The sequence below is a fragment of the Bos grunniens genome, chromosome 18 (genome assembly GCF_055505025.1).
Source record: "Bos grunniens cultivar Pamir isolate PY7600 chromosome 18, Bosgru_T2T1.0, whole genome shotgun sequence".
In the NCBI taxonomy this organism is placed as follows: domain Eukaryota; kingdom Metazoa; phylum Chordata; class Mammalia; order Artiodactyla; family Bovidae; genus Bos; species Bos grunniens.
The window spans coordinates 14,829,376-14,847,789 of NC_141182.1; the positions used below are offsets into that span (position 1 = coordinate 14,829,376).

Below are 18,414 nucleotides of genomic sequence, written 5' to 3' on the forward strand. Positions count from 1 at the left end.
TGCCCTCGGGTGACCCCTTGAAGGTGGGCCACTCTGGTGTGACTGGCTGCATGCAGGCACCCCTCAGCTCTGCAGACAGAGGCTCCTCAGGCTCCGGCTCCCAGGAGCTCCCTCATGGGACGAGCCTCTGTGTGCCTGGCCCTCTTCTGGTTCTGGGGTTCCCACTCAGCCTCCACATGCACTTGGCACATGGTCTCACGTGGTGTATCCTCTGAGGGGGTGGCCATGCCCCCCGCCCCGCCTGTCTCCCCTCACTCGTTTACTCCCAGGGGTAGAGGCGGACAGGCTGCAGGGCTAGCTGTGGGTTCGCATGGATGGTTCCCAGGACTGTGACCAATTGCAGCTCGGCGGTCCTGCTGTCCCCCGCCTGCGGGTGAGCACCAGATGGGGAGTCGCGAGGCCTCCCCAGGAAGAGGGCTGTGGCTCCTGGCAAAGGCAGCCCAGTTCTCACGCCCTTTGAAGTCTCAGGCTGGGCGACTGGGGGCTGGAGAGGCGCAGGCAGCTCAAAGGCCTCATTTACGGGGCAGCAATGACATGGAAGCTGGAGGCAGGATGCCACTCACCCAGTGGCCTTGGTTGGTACCTGGGGAGTCCTAGGCTTGCATGGCCGGTTCAGGGCCGAGGTCCCAGCACAGGCCTTGCCGTGGCTCTTGCGTGGTCCTCTTCTGGGACCCTTTTTTCCTTTGGGGGCTGTCCACCAGGGGGGCACCCTGTGCCTGGTTCTTCTACACAGGGGTGTGAGGCTCGTGCCTAGCCAGGAATAGGCAAACAGTCCACCAGCAGGTAAAAGGGTTTCCCTGAATCTACCAAAGCTGAAAGTGTGGCTCTGACCAGGTGTTGTCACCCAGCAGCAATGTTTGTGACAAAACAGGAGCCGCCCAGATGCCCACCTGGCCAGTGCCTTGCTGACCACTGAGTGCAGCCAAGAGAGTGTCTCAGTGCTGAGTGAGAAAGGGCCCTGAGTCCTATGGGTCAGGTTCTAAAATGGCAAAAACGATGATCAGGGAGTGGCTGCTGGGCAGGAGGTGCCCCAGAGAGTCTGGTGTGGTCATGTTAGGTTGACTGATTATGGAGTGCTGCGGTCCCGAGGGTGCTGGGTGCGGCATGCACCAACCTGCATGTTTATAACCTGTGTACTGTCTCTCACCTACCATGAGCTTCAATAAACAGCACTGACAGAGCCACAAAGGAGAGGGCCATGTGAGTCCCGGAAAGGGAAGGGAGGAGGGCACGGGACAGGTGCGGGCCTTGGCCGTCTGGCAGAGGAGGAGAGACCCTGACAGACCAGCGCCGGTAGCATACCAGCCCCATCGGCCCACCTCTGACTCCCCCACCACCCCCCAGTGGGGCCGGCCTGTACACTCCACCCTCCTCCTAGGAGGGTTTGTCGTCAGCACCACGCACTCCTCAGTGAGAAAGTGCTGGGGGGCTGGCACGCGGCTGCAGACAAAGGTTTGTCCTTGAAGTGGTTGCTGGCTCTGGGCCGGCTGTGGTGACCTTTCACAGAGGAAATGGGGGCTGTTAGGGAAGGACTGGCAGTCCCTCCCCACCACCCCGCCCCCGCACCCCAGGGAGAAGCCACAGTGCGGTGAAGGGGCTGGGAGTCCTTGGGCGGGGTTGCCCTCAGCCAGCCTTTAACATGAGTCGGGAGGGAAGGTGGCTAGGGCCAGGGTGGGGGTTCCTGAGGCAAGATTGGACGGCTTCAGGGAGGAGGTAATGGTTTTATGTCGGGCTTGGAAGAGGGTTGGAGGTCTCAGGCAGGTCTGCAGGCCCCCCGCCCCCACCTGCATCACCTGGAGCACCCGTTGGCCGAGCACCGACCGCTGCACAGGCCGGACTGCCTCCGTCTGACAGGCCTGGGCTCCGCCTGCGCCACCTGGTGGCGGACCTCGCTGCAGCCCGGCACACGCCCATCATGTGGCCGCCCTCAGGAGGAGGGACTCCGTGACGACTTTAAAGATGCCAAGGAAGGCTCTGTTCTCCCTGGACCTCAGCCTACCGCGGCCCGGTAAGGCAAGAGGTCCCCACAGGACAGGAGGAGGCAAGCGGCCCAGAAATGTCTGCCTGTGGGCAACCGCACATCCAGGGAAGAGGTGGGGAGGCGGACTGAGAACAGAAGAGCGAAGCCGCGCCCAGAGGGCTGGCCCCACACGCTTGGGGCCATGCCTGGGCTGACATTTGTCCAGCCAGGGAGGGGAGGTGTGAGGCCCCTCCCAGGGGAGCCATGAGTTGAGCAGGACCCTGAGAGCAAGCACCCCTTCCTGCTCCCTGCGGGACGATGCCTGCACTTGGCTCCCAGAGGCGGCTGCTGGGTTCCCTTAACTGCACGCCCCCAGCCACCCTCCCCTTCACCCTGGCCCCCAACCGGACGGGGCCCCAGTGCCTGGAGGTGTCCATCCCTGACGGGCTCTTTCTCAGCCTGGGGCTGGTGAGTCTCGTGGAGAACGTGCTGGTAGTGGCTGCCATTGCCAAGAACCGCAACCTGCACTCCCCCATGTACTACTTTATCTGCTGCCTGGCTGTGTCTGACTTGCTGGTGAGCGTCAGCAACGTGCTGGAGACGGCAGTCATGCTGCTGCTGGAGGCCGGTGTCCTGGCCACCCAGGCGGCCGTGGTGCAGCAGCTGGACAATGTCATCGACGTGCTCATCTGTGGATCCATGGTGTCCAGCCTCTGCTTCCTGGGTGCCATTGCTGTGGACCGCTACATCTCCATCTTCTACGCCCTGCGGTACCACAGTGTTGTGACACTGCCCCGAGCGTGGAGGATCATTGCGGCCATCTGGGTGGCCAGCATCCTCACCAGCCTGCTCTTCATCACCTACTACAACCACAAGGTCATCCTGCTGTGCCTCGTTGGCCTCTTCATAGCTATGCTGGCCCTGATGGCCGTCCTCTACGTCCACATGCTGGCCCGGGCCTGCCAGCATGCCCGGGGCATCGCCCGGCTCCAGAAGAGGCAGCGCCCCATTCATCAGGGCTTTGGCCTCAAGGGCGCTGCCACCCTCACCATCCTGCTGGGCGTCTTCTTCCTCTGCTGGGGCCCCTTCTTCCTGCACCTCTCGCTCATCGTCCTCTGCCCCCAGCACCCCACCTGTGGCTGCATCTTCAAGAACTTCAACCTCTTCCTGGCCCTCATCATTTGCAACGCCATTGTGGACCCCCTCATCTATGCCTTCCGCAGCCAGGAGCTCCGGAAGACGCTCCAAGAGGTGCTGCAGTGCTCCTGGTGAGGGTGGCAGTGCCGTCGTGTGCCCCAGGCCTGTGAGGCCAGGGCAGTCCCTTGACAAAGAGGATCGGCTAGACCATCCCTGAAGGTGAGGGTGCACAGGCCTTTGGGGCCTGAGAGGGGAATTGCAGGACTCTCCAGGAGGCTGTGCAGAATGAGGAGGCTGGGGAGATGGTGGGGCATGGCCTCCCACACCTAGAAAGGAGGGCCCCCACCCCTCCATCTGGGGCCCCACTCTGGGGCCGGTGCCCACACCCCACCCCACCCAAAGCTGTGGGAAGTCCCGCTCCAAGGACTTCATGACCAGCACAGGAGGAGGTGGGGCCCACAGTGGGGGCTTTTCTCTTCTAACGCTCTGTGGTGACTGGGAGCCGGGCTCAGCCCATCTGCCAGCAGCACATGCATTCGGCAGACACCCCAGCCAGGCCTGCTCTGGGGAACCAGCAGCCAATATGCAGGCTCCAGGGCCAGGAAGCAGTGCAGCAGTATTAATAAACGTGATGCTTGGTGCAACCTCCTTCCCATCTTTCTTGCCTCTTTCCGAAAGTTGCCTGAAGCTTGGGGCGGAGGAGTGGGAGTGTGGTGAAGAGGGGTAAGACCTAAGTCCCAGGAGCCAGTCAGAAAACATGGCTTACCTGCCCAAGTCATGACACCACAGCCCCCAGTGTCAGAGGACTCACCTGGGGAAGGGCGAGGAGACCCCAGTCACACCCACTCCATCCTGTGTCTTTGCATTCTGTCTATGGTGCAAACCCCAGCCCAGAGGTCCCCCGCTCCGAGTCACCTCCATTGTGTCAAGACCCTGGCACTTCCCAGCTGCCCTCAGCTGCAGCAGAGGCAGGACCATGGTGACCCGTGTGTGACTCTGGCCAGAACATGGCCCTCTCTCAGCCTCCGTATCTGCTGCAGGGTGGCCCAGAGGCTGGGGTCTGCTTTTAAGTTCCGTCCTGCTGGGAGAAGAGTCAGTACCCCGCCAGCCCTGGGAGGTGTGAGACAAGCTGCCCAGAATAGGGTGTGGTTGTCCAGGGGCTAAGGGGCATCCAAGCCCCAGGGGAGTGGGCGGGGTCCTCCCCCTGCCCCACCCCCACCCCATTCCTCCACAGACAGAGCATATGCCCTACCCTCTTGCTGGGACAGGCTTATGGACGAAAAGCAGGGGTACCAGCCAGCCCTGCAGCCCCCTGGCCAGTCCCCTACCCTGGCAGTGCCACCTGACTGTTGGCCTCGGGGCTGGGAGCTGGTTCCCGGCAGGGCCGGCCTTTGCTGGGAGATGGACGATGAGTCAGCCTCGAGCCAGCCTCAGTTCCTCTGGGGATGGAGGGGGAGAGGTCCTGGCCGGGAGCCATCCCGCAGGGCGGCAGGTGGGTGATGGGTCCTGCTCAACTGGGTGCGAAGCTTCTTCCTTCCAGGGAAAAGGACCCCCTGAACGGGGACAGGGAGGGGCCCCAGGCAGCTGGAAACCAAACACAGGAAACCACATCAGAGACACATTGTGGGGGAGGGGCATCTCTTGAGAACAAAAGACCCTTTCCAGACTTGCCAAGTTGGGGAGCTTCATGAGGGGAAAGAGGGGCACCCACAAGCAGTGTGAGCACATGGGAACAGGCTATACACTCTGTGGCTGAAACCCTCCCAGAGGCTTTTGTCACTGAAATGTAAGACGGGCTTTCTTGTAGGTGGTTTCACTCTACCCTGTGACCTCAGGAGACTGGTGGTGTCGTCCAGGGTGTGTACCGTGAGTCTCTTCTTTTCTGACAGTGACCTCTCCCGGCTGCAAACACCAACTCCTTACAGAGCCTCTCCCCACCCACTGAATTTCCTTGGCCTCATTTGGATCAAGACTCTAGGGGTACGAGTGACAGCAAGGAGTGAGTCAGACACACCACCCCCCAGACTGATAGTTCTGTGTCTGGCTTGTGTGTGTCCTTATGACAATCCTGGACACCATTGCTCACTAAGCAGCAGCTACGTCCAAGTGCGTGTCTGGCAGGGGTACAAAGCACCCAATCGCAATAGGTCCACCTGGAATGTCATGGCAGTGCCCTGGGGCAGCAGGGGCAGGTGGCACCCCACTGCAGAGATGAGCAGTGACAGAACTGCCATAGGAACCCACCTCCAACTCCTGCAGCCACCGCCCTTCTGACTCAGACGTCTAGGAGCCTTGCCCCAGCTTGCTTTCTTCTGGAGAGAATCTAGTGCCCGCTGCAGCCTTGCCTGCCTCCCCCACCATCAAAGGCTGCGGGCAAAGCTCAGAGTACCTGGTCTGCCCCTTCTGACAAAGGAGGGGTGCTGGGAGGCGTCCCTTCTGGCCTTCCGGTGTGGGAACATGGGGTTGGTCCCTAATCAGGTGTGCACAAGAAAGACCCTCCTTGCTGCGCCGAGGGGTGAGGCTCCCGCTGGGGAGGGGAGCAGAGGGCAGTCGGGGCGGGGGCCAAGGGCCAAGGGGGGCTTCTATTGTCCTCCCTGGAGCTCACCAGCCCCGCCTTCCGGATGCGCGGAGCCCAGAGACCCGGTGGCGGAGGGAGGCGGCGCCGCCGCAGCGCGCGGTCGAGCGGGGATGCGCGGCGCGGATGCTTGCTGCAGCCGGTGCCGCAGTCTTCGGCGGCGCCCCGGGATTGGCCGCGCGCGATGACGCCGTGCCGGGCGAGACGGGCGGGGCCCTGCCTATAAGAGCGGGCGGCGGGGGCGGCAGAGCCTCCGCAGCCAGCTGCAGCCGGTCCGCTCGCGTCTCGCAGCCGCCCGCCATAGCACCGAGCATGAGGGAGATCGTGCACATCCAGGCCGGCCAGTGCGGCAACCAGATCGGGGCTAAGGTGAGGCTGCGTGGCCCTGTGTGCCGGGCCCCGCACTGGGCGCGTGTCCCGCGTCCCCAGCGCGAGCGGGTCCCGGGGGAGGGAAGCAGCGGGGAGGCGTTGTATGCGCACAGCGGCACCCCAAGCCCGGCTCACCACTGCGAAACCTAGGAGAAACGGACGGGATCGTCCCCGCTGCCGGCGGGCGGCCGGGACTCCGAGTCGCCCCTCTGCCAGTCCTACCCCGGCCTTTCCGCTGCCCCGCCCGGGTTACCTCGGGCCTGCCGGAGGCACAGCGCAGGTCAGCGGCTCCCTACTCTCCAGCCCCCCGCCGCTGCAGGTGCAAGTGGAAGGCGCTGGCTGGGCGTGGCCCTCTTCTCTGGGGTCGCAACTCGGCCTCGGGCGAGATGGGTGGGGTGGACAGGCTCGGGTGGGGCTCCCCCAAAAGCCATAACGATTCCCTCTGCCCTCCCACGCCAGGAGCTTGATGTCCCCCAACCGTTCAGAGCCGCCCCCATTCTCCCAGCTAGCTTTGACAACCCTCAGTTCCCTGGCCCCGCCCTGTTCCTTTGTTGGGGAAGAAACTGTGCCCGGACTCCGAATGACCTTGGTCCAGGACGGGGCTCTCCCCCGGCGTAGCACCTCCCGGGCCACCCCTCCCCCAACCCCACTTAGGGACGGCAGTTCTAGGGGTCGGTGGTGGGAACAAAGCCGGGCTGGAGGGGCGCGGTCCAGAGCTGCTTCCCCGCTAGGCCCCTCCCCTCCATTGTTAGCCCCCCTCACAGATGTCGGGATTGAGGCGCGCAGGCCACGTTCCCCCCCACCCCGCCCCCAACCCAGGAGGCAAGTGTCGTATCCCCAGGTCCAGAGACGCTGTTCCTTGCCCAAGGTCACACAGCAAGTGGAGACAGAGCCTCTCCGCCCTCCGGCTCTCGGTCCCTGCAGGTGCCCACCCAGCACGAGGCTCAGGCTGGGTGGGTGGGGCCTGCTGCCCTTTGTCAGCACCAAGGCCAGGGGCCCAGCGGGGATGGTGTGGAGCAGGTTCCCCAAGGAGAAAGTGGGAGGAGACAGGTCCTGGAGGGGAAGGGACCAGGAAAGCCTTCCTCCGGAGGCTGTTGCCATGGAAACCAGGCAAGAACAAAAAGCTAATTACAACAGGGCTGGGGCAGCCACGTGGCTGACATGTAAATTGCAACTTGGGCTCTAGGGTGGTGGCGCCTCGGATGGGGGGAGGGCATGGTGGGGAGACACCCTAATCACTGAGGAGACAGCTGTGCCTGCCTGAGGAAGGGAGTTGGGGGAGGGGAAGCCTGGGGGACCAAGGCCTCAAATTAAATCAGGCCTCTGGGGGCCGTCACTGACAGATGCCCTGGCCGGGCAGGAGGGGCCAAAGACTCATTACTGTGGCCACAGGGGCCAGGCCTGCCCTGAGCATCTGCTCCTCTGAGGGTCAGGGGTCACTGACGGGAAGGAGGGTAACCCAAGTTCCATCGCAAGCCTGGGGAAGTGTTGGTCGGGTTGCTCTGTTTCCTTCTGTGGCTGCATGGGCACCAATCATGCAAAGGCAGGTTCATGCCCAGCTGCAGCCCCAAGGGGCGGGGTGGGGTGACGTAGGGATGGGAAGGGGGACAGGGGCAGCTGCCTGAGTGCTGGGCAGTGTCTTCTGCAGAGATTTTTTTCCTCTTTCAAGTTCGGTGTCCTTTGGGTTTTCATTACTTCTTATTCATTTGAGGTTAATTTCCTTAACTCATGTTTGTTTTAAAAGTAGTATCTGATGTTTTGTAACAGTACAAAAGAGAAGTGGATTTGGGAGGAGGGGAAGCAGTGAGCAAAGGAGGCAGTCAAGTGGTTTCCTTCTGGGCGCCCCTGCCCTGGAGCACCTGGCAACCAAGCTGGAAGAGCTCAAAGCCCGGCAGGGGCATTTGCCTGCATAGGCGCTCAACAGCAGCCTGTGGACAGGGTCTGGCCGCTTCCTGCTCCCACACAAGTGTGGGCTCTTGGCGGAGGGAGACCAAACTTTTCCCGCCAGTTGCCAGCGGCCGCTGACTGGTGGGGGCGGGGCGGGGTGCCACCAGACTGTTACAGGTAGGCTGTTACCCTACTTGGAGGCAGGCTGCCTGCTATGGGGAGGGTCCTGGCTGTGGGTGGGGTCGGGATGGGAGGGGTTATGGAAGGAGGAGGGGAAGTCTGGGCGATCAGGGCTAGGAGAGAATGCGACAGCATTTATGACAGTGACCACTACGTGTTGGGCACTGTGCCAGGTGCGTCCCTCACTGCGCCTCTCGAGGTTGCGGTGAGACAGGGTGCTGCCCTCCCCGCAGGGCACGGGTGTGAATCCAGGCCTGTGTAGGCACATCAGGATGGGCGGGGAGCCCCCAGCCCCCACCACGGGGCGAGGAGTCAGGGTACCCCACCCCCCTCGCCTAGCGGGTAGGGCGGTCCCGGAGCCTTTGTCTGCCCCATCTTCCTTGACCGCTGGGCGGGGCCTCGGAGAGACGGCCCTGGCCCTGACAGCCAATGGGAGGAGGGAGTTTCTGGTTTCCGACCCCACCCCCACACGCCCACTGCTGCTTTGCGCCTGGTGGGGAAGGGCGTGGAGTCCTAGAGGGGCTTAAGCCTGGGAGTCGGCCAGCCCACCCTCTGGAGTCACACACTCAGCTAGCTTTGGGCTCCTCTGTGTGCGCCCCTCTGCCTCCCCGCCCCAGGTGTGGGCGCGGCGACCGTCAGCACCACGGACAGCGCCGCGGGAGCTACAATTGCGTGTGTGAAATAGGAGCCTGGCCTGGACCCTGGGGTCCACGCTCCAGTTCTCATCTGTGGTGATGATCATAAGCATTATTTAATTTATTATATAGTATTTTGTTGTTTATTAATGTTATATAATACATGTAATATATTCTGCTAAGCTTTTATTAATAATATATTAAATTGCAATTTATATTCGTTTTAACTACTAAAGCTATTATTAACATGTGTCCCTTCTAGGAAGTTGAAGCATTGCAGATAAGGCTAAAGTGACTGTTTAAGCACCTCCCCCTAGTGGTCCCCCTCTTCTGGGTGGAGCAAGTTTTTTTCCCTTATTCTAGTCCATTTTCTGTGCATGTCCACCTATGCATAAGAATTACAGCATCTGTTGTGAGGTGCCTGTTTTTACCCTGAATATCCTTGCCATGTGCCTTCCCCCCCAAGGATGTGCCTTGGAGATCTACTCATACCAGTGATCATCTTTTATTGTGCCACAATATTCCAAAATATATTGATTTTTTAAAGTACTTTTTATTTTATTTATCAGTGAATGTGCATTGGTTGCTCAGTCATATCACTATTTGTGACCCAATGGACTGTAGCTCAATAGTCTCCTCTGCCCATGGAATTCTCCAGGCAAGAATACTGTAGTGGGTTGCCATTCCCTTCTCCAGGGGATCTTCCCAACCCAGGGATTGAACCATGGCCTCCTGCATTGCAGGCAGATTCCTTACTGTCTGAGCCACCAGCAAAGTCCTTATCAGTGAATAAGGCTTGACAAATTTAAATAGCAACCTAAGGACTTTTAACTTGGTGAGACCAACATTTGCTGAATGCTTTTATTTGTCAGGCCTTGAGTTGACCACTTGAAGTGAGTACTGTCATCGTGTCTACTTTACAGATGAGAAAATGGAGATCCTGAGAGGTGGCACTCACTCTGGTCTATTGCCTTCTGGAAGTCTATGCATTCCATACATGAGTTCCAGAGAACTCTCCATAGATGTATTGGTGGCTGGGCCACTGAGTCGCTCTCTGCCGCCCCCTCACCTGCCGTCTCAAGCTCATTCCTTCTCTACGGGGCTTGTGGATGTCCCAGGGCTGTGGGGCCAAGGTCCTGGAGCCAAGCAGTGATTTAAAGCTCTGATCAGGCCTGGAAGGCCTCAGTGACACCTCCAATTACAGCATTAACACATACCTAATGCAGGGAGAAAGACGAAAACTTATCAGTGACACAAATCACAAAGACCAGCTGAGAACTGACTTTTGCCAACATTGTCTCCGGGTGAACTGCCAAGATTCCTCTGTGCATTTGATAATAATGACTCTTCATATTTTTCGGATTTTAAAATTTTAAAGTCTTTTAATTTTTTATATATATATTTTAATTTGGCTGTGCTGGGTCTTAGTTGCGGCATGTAGGATCTGAGTTCCCTGACTAGGGATCAAACCCTGGGCTCCTGCATTGGGAGCGCAGAGTGTTAGCCACTGAACCACCAGGGAGGTCCCTAAAATTTAAAAAAAAAAAAAAAAGTTAAAAAAATTTTAACTAATCTTTTTCTTTTCTTTTGAGAAGTTAACATGTGCACGTGATAAAAATTAAAAACCACCAAAGAGTGTTCAGGGCAAAAGCCTTTCTTCCCAACCAGGACCAGGCTTCCCTTGTGGCTCAGCGGATAAAAAATCTGCCTGCAATGCCAAGACTTGTGTTCGATCCCTGGGTTGGGAAGATCCCCTGGTTCTAGAAGGAAATGGCAACCCCCTCCAGTATTCTTGCTTAGAGAATCCCATAGATGGAGGAGCCTGGTAGGCTATAGTCCATGGGGTCACAGAGAGTCAGATATGACTGAGTGACAGCAACAAACCCCATCCAGAGTAACTGGATTTATTCTCAAAGCAATCAGACTTCATCTTCAGGCCTTTGGGCCTTCAGGCCCAAGGCCCTGAGACATGGAAGCTTCAGGGGTTGGCTGAGGTCACGCTGGGAAGGGGTGGTCCAACTTGCAAGCAAGACCCTGTCCTGCCTTAGTCCTGAGAGAAGCGCTATGGGTTCTGCCCAGGGCAAACAGGACAGATTGCATTGCAGTGAGTGAGCCCTTGAAACTGGGGCTACGTCATCTCAGCTCAGACAAGCTGGGTGAGCCCAGGCGAGTCACTCCCCATGCAGGGCTCCTATGGGCTGAGGCTGCTGCTGTGGGCTGCTTCCAGGCCTTGGCACTGGACGGCCTATGCTCGACACTGAGGGGTTTGCATATCCTAGGCCTGGTCTCCATCACTTACCTTCCTGGGCCTCAGTTTTCTCATCTGAAAAGAGGGAAGTAAAAAAAAAATACCCCAGGTGGGTGTTTGTTACTAACCCCCTCATGGAGAAGTGGGCTCTCAAGGCCCCTGTCAGCAAGTGCAGATCTGGGTCTGGGGCCCAGGTCTGTGTCAGTTGGGCACTGATCCACCCTGAGGACTCTGGTCTCCATGGACATGCATATTTTTTATTATGACAATTCTCTTGATGACAGAACTTGGGGCTCTTTTTCAAAGTCACTCAAAGGGACTAGTGCAGGCTTTGGGTCCACACCCCTCATTTTGTAGCCTTGAGGCTACTGGAGGGAGGGCTTTGCCAGGGGTCATGACCACCAACTGGCCCTTCCTTTCCCTGCAGTTCTGGGAGGTCATCAGCGATGAACATGGGATAGACCCCAGTGGCAATTATGTGGGTGACTCGGACCTGCAGCTGGAGCGCATCAGTGTCTACTACAACGAGGCTTCTTGTGAGTCCTCCTCAACTGGGTGGGGGTGGGGTGGGGGCCTTGACTGCTGGGTCCCAGCATCCCTGACTTCCTTCCCTTGGCTGGCAGGTGTAACCGGAGACTAATAGAGTAAAACAAGGAATCCTAGTCACCCTAGTGAGATGCAAGTGTGTTTAATGGCCATGAGACACATGTAGGGGAAAGACCAGGGCTGGGCAGGGTCCCAAAGACCCTTCAGGAGGCCCATGGAGGGTCCAGAGCAGGGGTTATATGGAGAGGTCAGGCAGAGGCCATTCAGAAGCTGGTGTGAAACGGTGCCCTCAGAGACACCTGCCCATGTCCAGGTGTCAACCATGTGATCCCTGCCTCTCTGATCCCAGAGTCTAAGCTTTTAGGTGAGAGCATGAGGCTGGCAGGCCAGGGCAGGATTTAGGAGGCAGAAGGGGTGCCCAGCTTCTGTGATCCATGTAACCCACCCCTCTCCTCTCAGCACATAAATATGTGCCTCGGGCCATCCTGGTGGACCTCGAGCCTGGAACCATGGACAGCGTCCGGTCTGGGGCCTTTGGGCACCTCTTCAGGCCTGACAACTTCATCTTTGGTAAGTTTCCCCTTTCCCCACCTTCTCATGGTGGACCCCACCACCAGCAAACCCAGATCAACAGAAACAAGGGCAGAGTTACCCCTGCCCACAGTGCTGCAGAGCATCACTGAGCTCCCTGATGTGCAGTGAAAGAGTCCCAGAGAAAGAGTTCTGTGCAGGAAACAGACACTTGTGATTTCAAGTAACGCGGTGTGTTATTAGGATATTAGAGAGCTAGATGGGGTCTCCAGAGCACACCAGCTCATGAGTACACCGCATTGCTGTGGTCAGGGGTTGCCCGTCCTCATGCCCGTGATGGTGACAGAGGGAGGGCCTCACCCCACTGTCACCTCCTAGAGCTCAGCACCCGATGCGTGGGCATGGCCCTCGTCCGGATCCTGGGCTGCGAGGCACTCAGGGTTGTAGTTTACCCTTCCAGCACAGCGGGCTAGAGGATGGGTGGACTAGAGGGCTGGGTAGATCAATTCCACTAGGAGTTCCTCCTGAGGCAGAGCAGAAGCAGAAGCTCCAGAAGCTGTGTCTGTGTCCACATCCCACAGCACTAGGTGCCGGGGGCTACATCCCCACACACAATGTGACTGGCACGAAGAGCCATGGAAGTGAGAGTTGCATGCCCCCACTTCATGGAGGTCAAAACAGGCACCGATCTGCCTCCTCAGCTGCTCTCTGGGGTGGGCTGTTCAGGCCGGTGCTGGAGCTGTGACCCCGTCTGTATCCCCCCTGCCCTCCCCACCACAGGTCAGAGTGGGGCTGGTAACAACTGGGCCAAGGGCCATTACACGGAGGGCGCCGAGCTGGTGGACTCAGTCTTGGATGTGGTGCGGAAGGAGTGCGAGAACTGCGACTGCCTGCAGGGCTTCCAGCTGACCCACTCCCTGGGTGGAGGCACAGGCTCGGGCATGGGCACACTGCTCATCAGCAAGGTCCGCGAGGAGTACCCCGACCGCATCATGAACACCTTCAGCGTGGTGCCCTCGCCCAAGGTGTCAGACACGGTGGTGGAGCCCTACAATGCCACACTGTCCATCCACCAGCTGGTGGAGAACACGGACGAGACCTACTGCATCGACAACGAGGCGCTGTATGACATCTGCTTCCGCACCCTCAAGCTGGCCACGCCCACCTACGGGGACCTCAACCACCTGGTGTCGGCCACCATGAGTGGGGTCACCACCTCCCTGCGCTTCCCAGGCCAGCTCAATGCCGACCTGCGCAAGCTGGCTGTGAACATGGTGCCCTTCCCGCGCCTGCACTTCTTCATGCCTGGCTTCGCCCCCCTCACTGCCCGCGGCAGCCAGCAGTACCGGGCGCTGACCGTCCCCGAGCTCACCCAGCAGATGTTCGACGCCAAGAACATGATGGCAGCCTGTGACCCGCGCCACGGCCGTTACCTGACCGTGGCCACCGTCTTCCGAGGCCGCATGTCCATGAAGGAGGTGGACGAGCAGATGCTGGCCATCCAGAGCAAGAACAGCAGCTACTTCGTGGAGTGGATCCCCAACAACGTGAAGGTGGCTGTGTGTGACATCCCACCCCGCGGGCTGAAGATGTCCTCCACCTTCATTGGCAACAGCACGGCCATCCAGGAGCTGTTCAAGCGCATCTCGGAGCAGTTCACGGCCATGTTCCGGCGCAAGGCCTTCCTGCACTGGTACACGGGCGAGGGCATGGACGAGATGGAGTTCACCGAGGCCGAGAGCAACATGAACGACCTGGTGTCCGAGTACCAGCAGTACCAGGACGCCACGGCCGAGGAGGAGGGCGAGATGTACGAAGACGATGAGGAGGAATCCGAGGCCCAGGGCCCCAAGTGAAGCAGCTGAAGGGGTGGGACGTGGCTGTGGCCAGGACCAAGTGGTCTGTCCCCCGAGCCATGTAGCCACTGACACACCCCCAATCTTACCCCCACGAGGTTCAGTCATGTCACCCTGGGGCTCCCGAGTGTTTTTCCTCCAGTATTTACAGCATCCCTGCCCTGCGTGAGTTCTCTCAGCTATCTTTGGCCTTAGGTCAAATCCGTTTCCTGTCTCTGCTTTATTGTTAGCTCCAGGCCTGATGTTTCATGTTTTTTTTTTTTTTTTTAACTGGTTTCTGTTTATATTTGGGGGGGATATTTAATAAATTTATTGCTGTCAGATACCCATGCCGGGTGCTGGAGTTTTCCTCTTTTTCTAAAAAGATGGGGCCAGAAGAGGTAAGGAGAGCAGATGGGGAGGCCTGGCGGAGGCAAGACAAGTGACAAGTGGGAGGGGTTGAGACAGACCTGTGCTTGGAAACTGCAGGTGTCTTAAGGTGCTGCCCATGGTAGGGGAGCTGCTGGCAGTAGTGTTGGGAGAGATGGCCATGCCTGGAGGAGCCTCATCCTCAAACCCCAGACGTGCTCTCAGGCAGCTCAGGACAACCCTCCAGGGTGGCTCATTCTGGAGAGCTTTCCCCTGGCCTCTCTGTGTGCCAGACGTTAGAGGCAGGTGGCTGAGAACCAAACAAATGTGAGGAAGTAAGGAGCTTGAGGATTCCCCCAGAAAATGTGGTGTGTTGGAAGGTGGGGGTTTGAACCCCAGGGAAGGGCTGGTTGGGTCAGCAAGTTGTGGCCACCACACCTGGGTGCAGGGGCACTGGGAGCAAAGTTCTGGCCCCACATGCCTTCTGGAGATCATTTCCATGGCTGCAGGGCACCCAGGGTCCCACAGATAGGGGCAAATCTGGCCACCCCTCCTCCTACAAGAGAAATGGAACCCAGAGTTGCTGTCTGCCTGGGGCCCGGGTGAGCACGCACAGAGCTGGACGAGCCTCAACCCTGGTGCCCTGAGCCTCCTCATACCCCACCCCTGCATGCCCCCCTCCGGGTGGGTACCTGAGCAAAGAGAAGCCAAAGGGGCTGATCTGGACCGGGGAACAGAAGCCCCAAGAGGGCCCACATCCTGGGCTCAGGCTTGAGCGGATGCTCTGGGCACCTGCTCTGTGCTGGGTGGCTTGAAGTCCACTGCACTGCTGGCCCTGAAGGCGGCCAGCTTTCAGCGTGTGAGCCTGTGCAGGGCCCTCCGACCCCACCTTCACAAGACTGCAGCCTCCACGCTGTTGGGGGGAAGGGTGTCCACAGCCCAGGTTCTGCAGGCTCTCCATGATCCCCAGACGGTTGAGTCACCCACTGAGTGTTGACAAGGGTGCCCCAGGCTCCTGATATCCTGGTGTTCATGCTGGGCTCTGGGTCCACGATCTTGTGGGGTCTCTCCTGAGGGTTTAACCTTCACACTGAGGCCACTAGTTTCCCTGGCAAGAAGTGGGACTCAGAGGAGCATCTGCCAGTTGGCAGGTAGTACAGCAGTGGGCCGGCCCACTCCACTCCACTTTGCTCAGACAGCTGCAATCACACATCCCTCCTGAGCACCTGCACGGTGAGAACTTCATCCTGGCTCAGGTCACGTAGATGAAGCTGGCCTACTGGGGCCACCCCGCCTTCTCCCCTGGACCACACCCACTCCAGCCCTTGTGGGGGAGTCTTCTCTTTGTCCTTCCTCCAGCCCCCCCTCCCTTCCCCCTGCAGAGTCCCTCAGCCCTACCCCTTGAGGCTCCAGCCCCCTTTCTGATGAGAGGCCTTTTAGTTCTCTCCTGTGTTCCTCAGTCATGGCCTCATTCCTCACCCTCACAGCACAGGCATGGTGGAGCAGATGCGGCCCTGAGCGGGGTGAATGGCTGTACTCCATGTCACTGCATTTCAGAGTGGTTCGCTGTGCACCTGCAATTGGGAACACACACGGAAAGTGGCGGGGACAGCATGTGGCCCATATCGAGAGCCCTAAGCGTTAGTGCTCATTTACCTGTGACTATTGCTGAGGGGTGTGTATTTGCAGGCGCACCTGGACAAGAGGGGGGCAGCCCACTCAGGGGTTGCTCCATCTCACGTGAGCCTCACAGAGGGCTCTGACTGGCCCAGCACCATGCAGTGTTGACAGCAGGCGCTCTCGGGCAGCCTTTGGCACCACCTACCTCCTTGGCTATTTGCCTTCAGATCGGTCTGTTCCTTTCAGCCTGGTAATGGGCCAGGGGTGTCCAGACCTGGGCACACTCCTGTCCTGGGCACACCCTCAGCCTGGCATGCAGAGCTGCTCAGGGGCCAGCAGATGGCCTCACACCCAGGGGCAGGGCAGCCAAAGCAAATCCAGGATGCCCAGTCACACTGGGATTTCAGATGAACAAATAGCATCATTTCTGGGGACATGTTTGTACCAAGAGATTACTCCTCAGTTACAAAGCTGGGGTAAGCCTAGGCTAGGGGCTGGCCAGCCTTTCACTGGGCCTGTTCTGGGGGCCCAGCCGCCTTGAACTCATCATCCACTATGTTACACATCCCTACAGACTTGTGAGGCGGATACTTTCAAGGAAGAGGCTGAAGCCTGGGGATAGACAAAGCTGCCCCAAGACCCCAGCTGCCGGGGGCAGGAACACAGGAGGATACTGGAGTTGTCACTGCTCCCACCACTGTGGGAACCACAGCAGATGTGAAGGGGGACAGTGAGTGTGGGATACAGGTGACCCTCAACTCTGCCACGCCACCTGGCAGGGCACATCCCCTCTTTAGGGCAGTTTCTCCAGTGGAAAAGGACATGTCCTACTCATATTTTGGGAGCTGAAATTCCAGATGGACTCATTGGAAAGAAAACATCTTGCTTAGATAATAATAAATGAGCAGGTGCACATATGACTGTGATAAAACCCAGCATGCCGACTGGATGTGGAGTTCGCCGCCAGCACAAGTGTGGGTGGGGATGGGGGTGGTGGTCCTCCCAAAGAGGATGGATCAGAGTTCCAAGTCTGGATCAGGGGGTCCAAGACTGGATAGAGTCAGGCAGAGCTGAAGGGAATTGAGTCACCATGGGCGGGGTATGAAGGCACCCTCCTCAGACCAGGACCCTGACACTGATGGGAATCTGCTCCCTGGGGCGCTGCTGAGCCCAGGTGCAATGGGGACATGGCTGTGCGTGCTTCTGTGCGTTTCCCTGTCTCCTTCTCCAAGGGCCTTTGGAGGAGGGCTGTGTTCTCCTCCAGCAGGAGCCATTTATAAGGTAGCTTAGAGTCTCCCCAAGATTCCCACACTTTCCAGCATGTTTACAAGGGCCGCTCCTGAACATTCCCCCAACTGTCCCCCACCTCCCTCATTCTTACCCTTGGGAGCACTGGGGAGTGAGAACTTGTCGGCTGCCTTGTCATCCTGTTTATTTTCTTGCTGTGCCTCACGTCTCTTACTAATGTGCATCTTTGTTTACTGTCTGGCTCCTTGCATTCTGGGGCTGCGCCAGCCTTCTCCCTGCTGAGTCAGAGTCGGGCTGGGCCCCTGTCGGTGGGGGAGGGGGGCACAAGTGAAGTGAGGCCAGCTCTTCCTTAGCCCCTGAAACTAAGCACCTATGTACCTAGGAACTGTTCTAGGCCCCAAAGCAGTGAAGAAAGCAAACAAAACCCTTGCCTGCAGCCTTTAGTTTCTGGTGCCAGGTGGAGGTTGGGGGTGCCCGTGGAGAAAGACAAAAATCAAGTGAAAAAGTACAAGGTGTAGGACATTGGGCAGTGACAAGAATTATGGAGAGAACCATAGCAGGGGCCTCTGGAGAGCAGTAGGCTTCTCCAACACCTCTCCCATCTGGACTGAACAGCCCCTTGTCTCACGGTGGCTCAGTTTCCTCCTTTGTGAAATGGGTAGCATCGCAGTAACCTCTCCCTCACCAGTGATGAACATGGTGGAGGCAAACACAGCTGCTGCTTCTGCTCAGCTATCACCTATTCCATTTTCCCCACAATTGCTAGGGTTTAAAAGAAAATCAAACACCATTTTTTTCTTATACACACACACACACACACACACACACACACACACATATATTTTTAAATTTGGCTGCACTGAACCTTAGTTATGATGTGTAAACCGTTACTTGCAGCATATGGGATCCAGTTCCCCAGCCGGGGATCAAACCTGGGCCTCCTGCATTGGGAGTGTGAAGTCAACCAGTGGACAACCAGGGAGGCCCCACCAATTTTTAAAAGAGTGTTTGGTTTTTTATTTAAATAAAAACTTTTGTGATTATGGAAAATCTAGTCAGTGCTGCCTCACCCCCACCCCCGCCCCAACCTTACCATTGTGGGCAAAAAATCAATCAGGTGATCTAAGAAAGAAATGGAAATTTTTATTCAATCCAAATTTGAGGATTATAAGCCAAGAACAGCATCTCAGAAAGCTCCAAGGACTGTTTTGCCATTAGAAGTTAAGTCACAGTTATACAAGTTTCTTGAGACAGAGCACAGGAGCGTAATCCAC

At 58.0% G+C, this 18,414-nt stretch overlaps 2 protein-coding genes across 2 annotated transcripts; both read left to right on the forward strand.

The window, feature by feature from the left end:
- The first annotated feature begins 920 nt into the window (after nt 1–920).
- MC1R (melanocortin 1 receptor) lies at nt 921–3,741 on the forward strand. Its single transcript, XM_086350485.1, has one exon. The coding sequence runs from the start codon at nt 2,279–2,281 to the stop codon at nt 3,230–3,232; it is 954 nt and encodes a 317-aa protein (XP_086206611.1). The 5' UTR covers nt 921–2,278; the 3' UTR covers nt 3,233–3,741.
- A 2,182-nt stretch (nt 3,742–5,923) lies between these two features.
- TUBB3 (tubulin beta 3 class III) lies at nt 5,924–14,249 on the forward strand. The gene is made up of 4 exons (XM_086350444.1): nt 5,924–6,041; nt 11,419–11,527; nt 11,997–12,107; nt 12,849–14,249. Exons 1-4 carry the CDS (start codon nt 5,985–5,987, stop codon nt 13,922–13,924), a joined length of 1,353 nt encoding a protein of 450 aa, XP_086206570.1. The 5' UTR covers nt 5,924–5,984; the 3' UTR covers nt 13,925–14,249.
- Nucleotides 14,250–18,414: the final 4,165 nt, after the last annotated feature.

What these genes read in the sequence shown, in the direction of transcription:
- MC1R (XM_086350485.1), top strand. Translation starts at nt 2,279, where the DNA reads ATGCCTGCACTTGGCTCCCAGAGGCGGCTGCTGGGTTCCCTTAACTGC.
- TUBB3 (XM_086350444.1), top strand. Translation starts at nt 5,985, where the DNA reads ATGAGGGAGATCGTGCACATCCAGGCCGGCCAGTGCGGCAACCAGATC. An exon ending in GCAACCAGATCGGGGCTAAG is followed by an intron (nt 6,042 to 11,418) that starts GTGAGGCTGCGT and finishes CTTTCCCTGCAG; the next exon opens with TTCTGGGAGGTCATCAGCGA. An exon ending in GCCTGACAACTTCATCTTTG is followed by an intron (nt 12,108 to 12,848) that starts GTAAGTTTCCCC and finishes TCCCCACCACAG; the next exon opens with GTCAGAGTGGGGCTGGTAAC.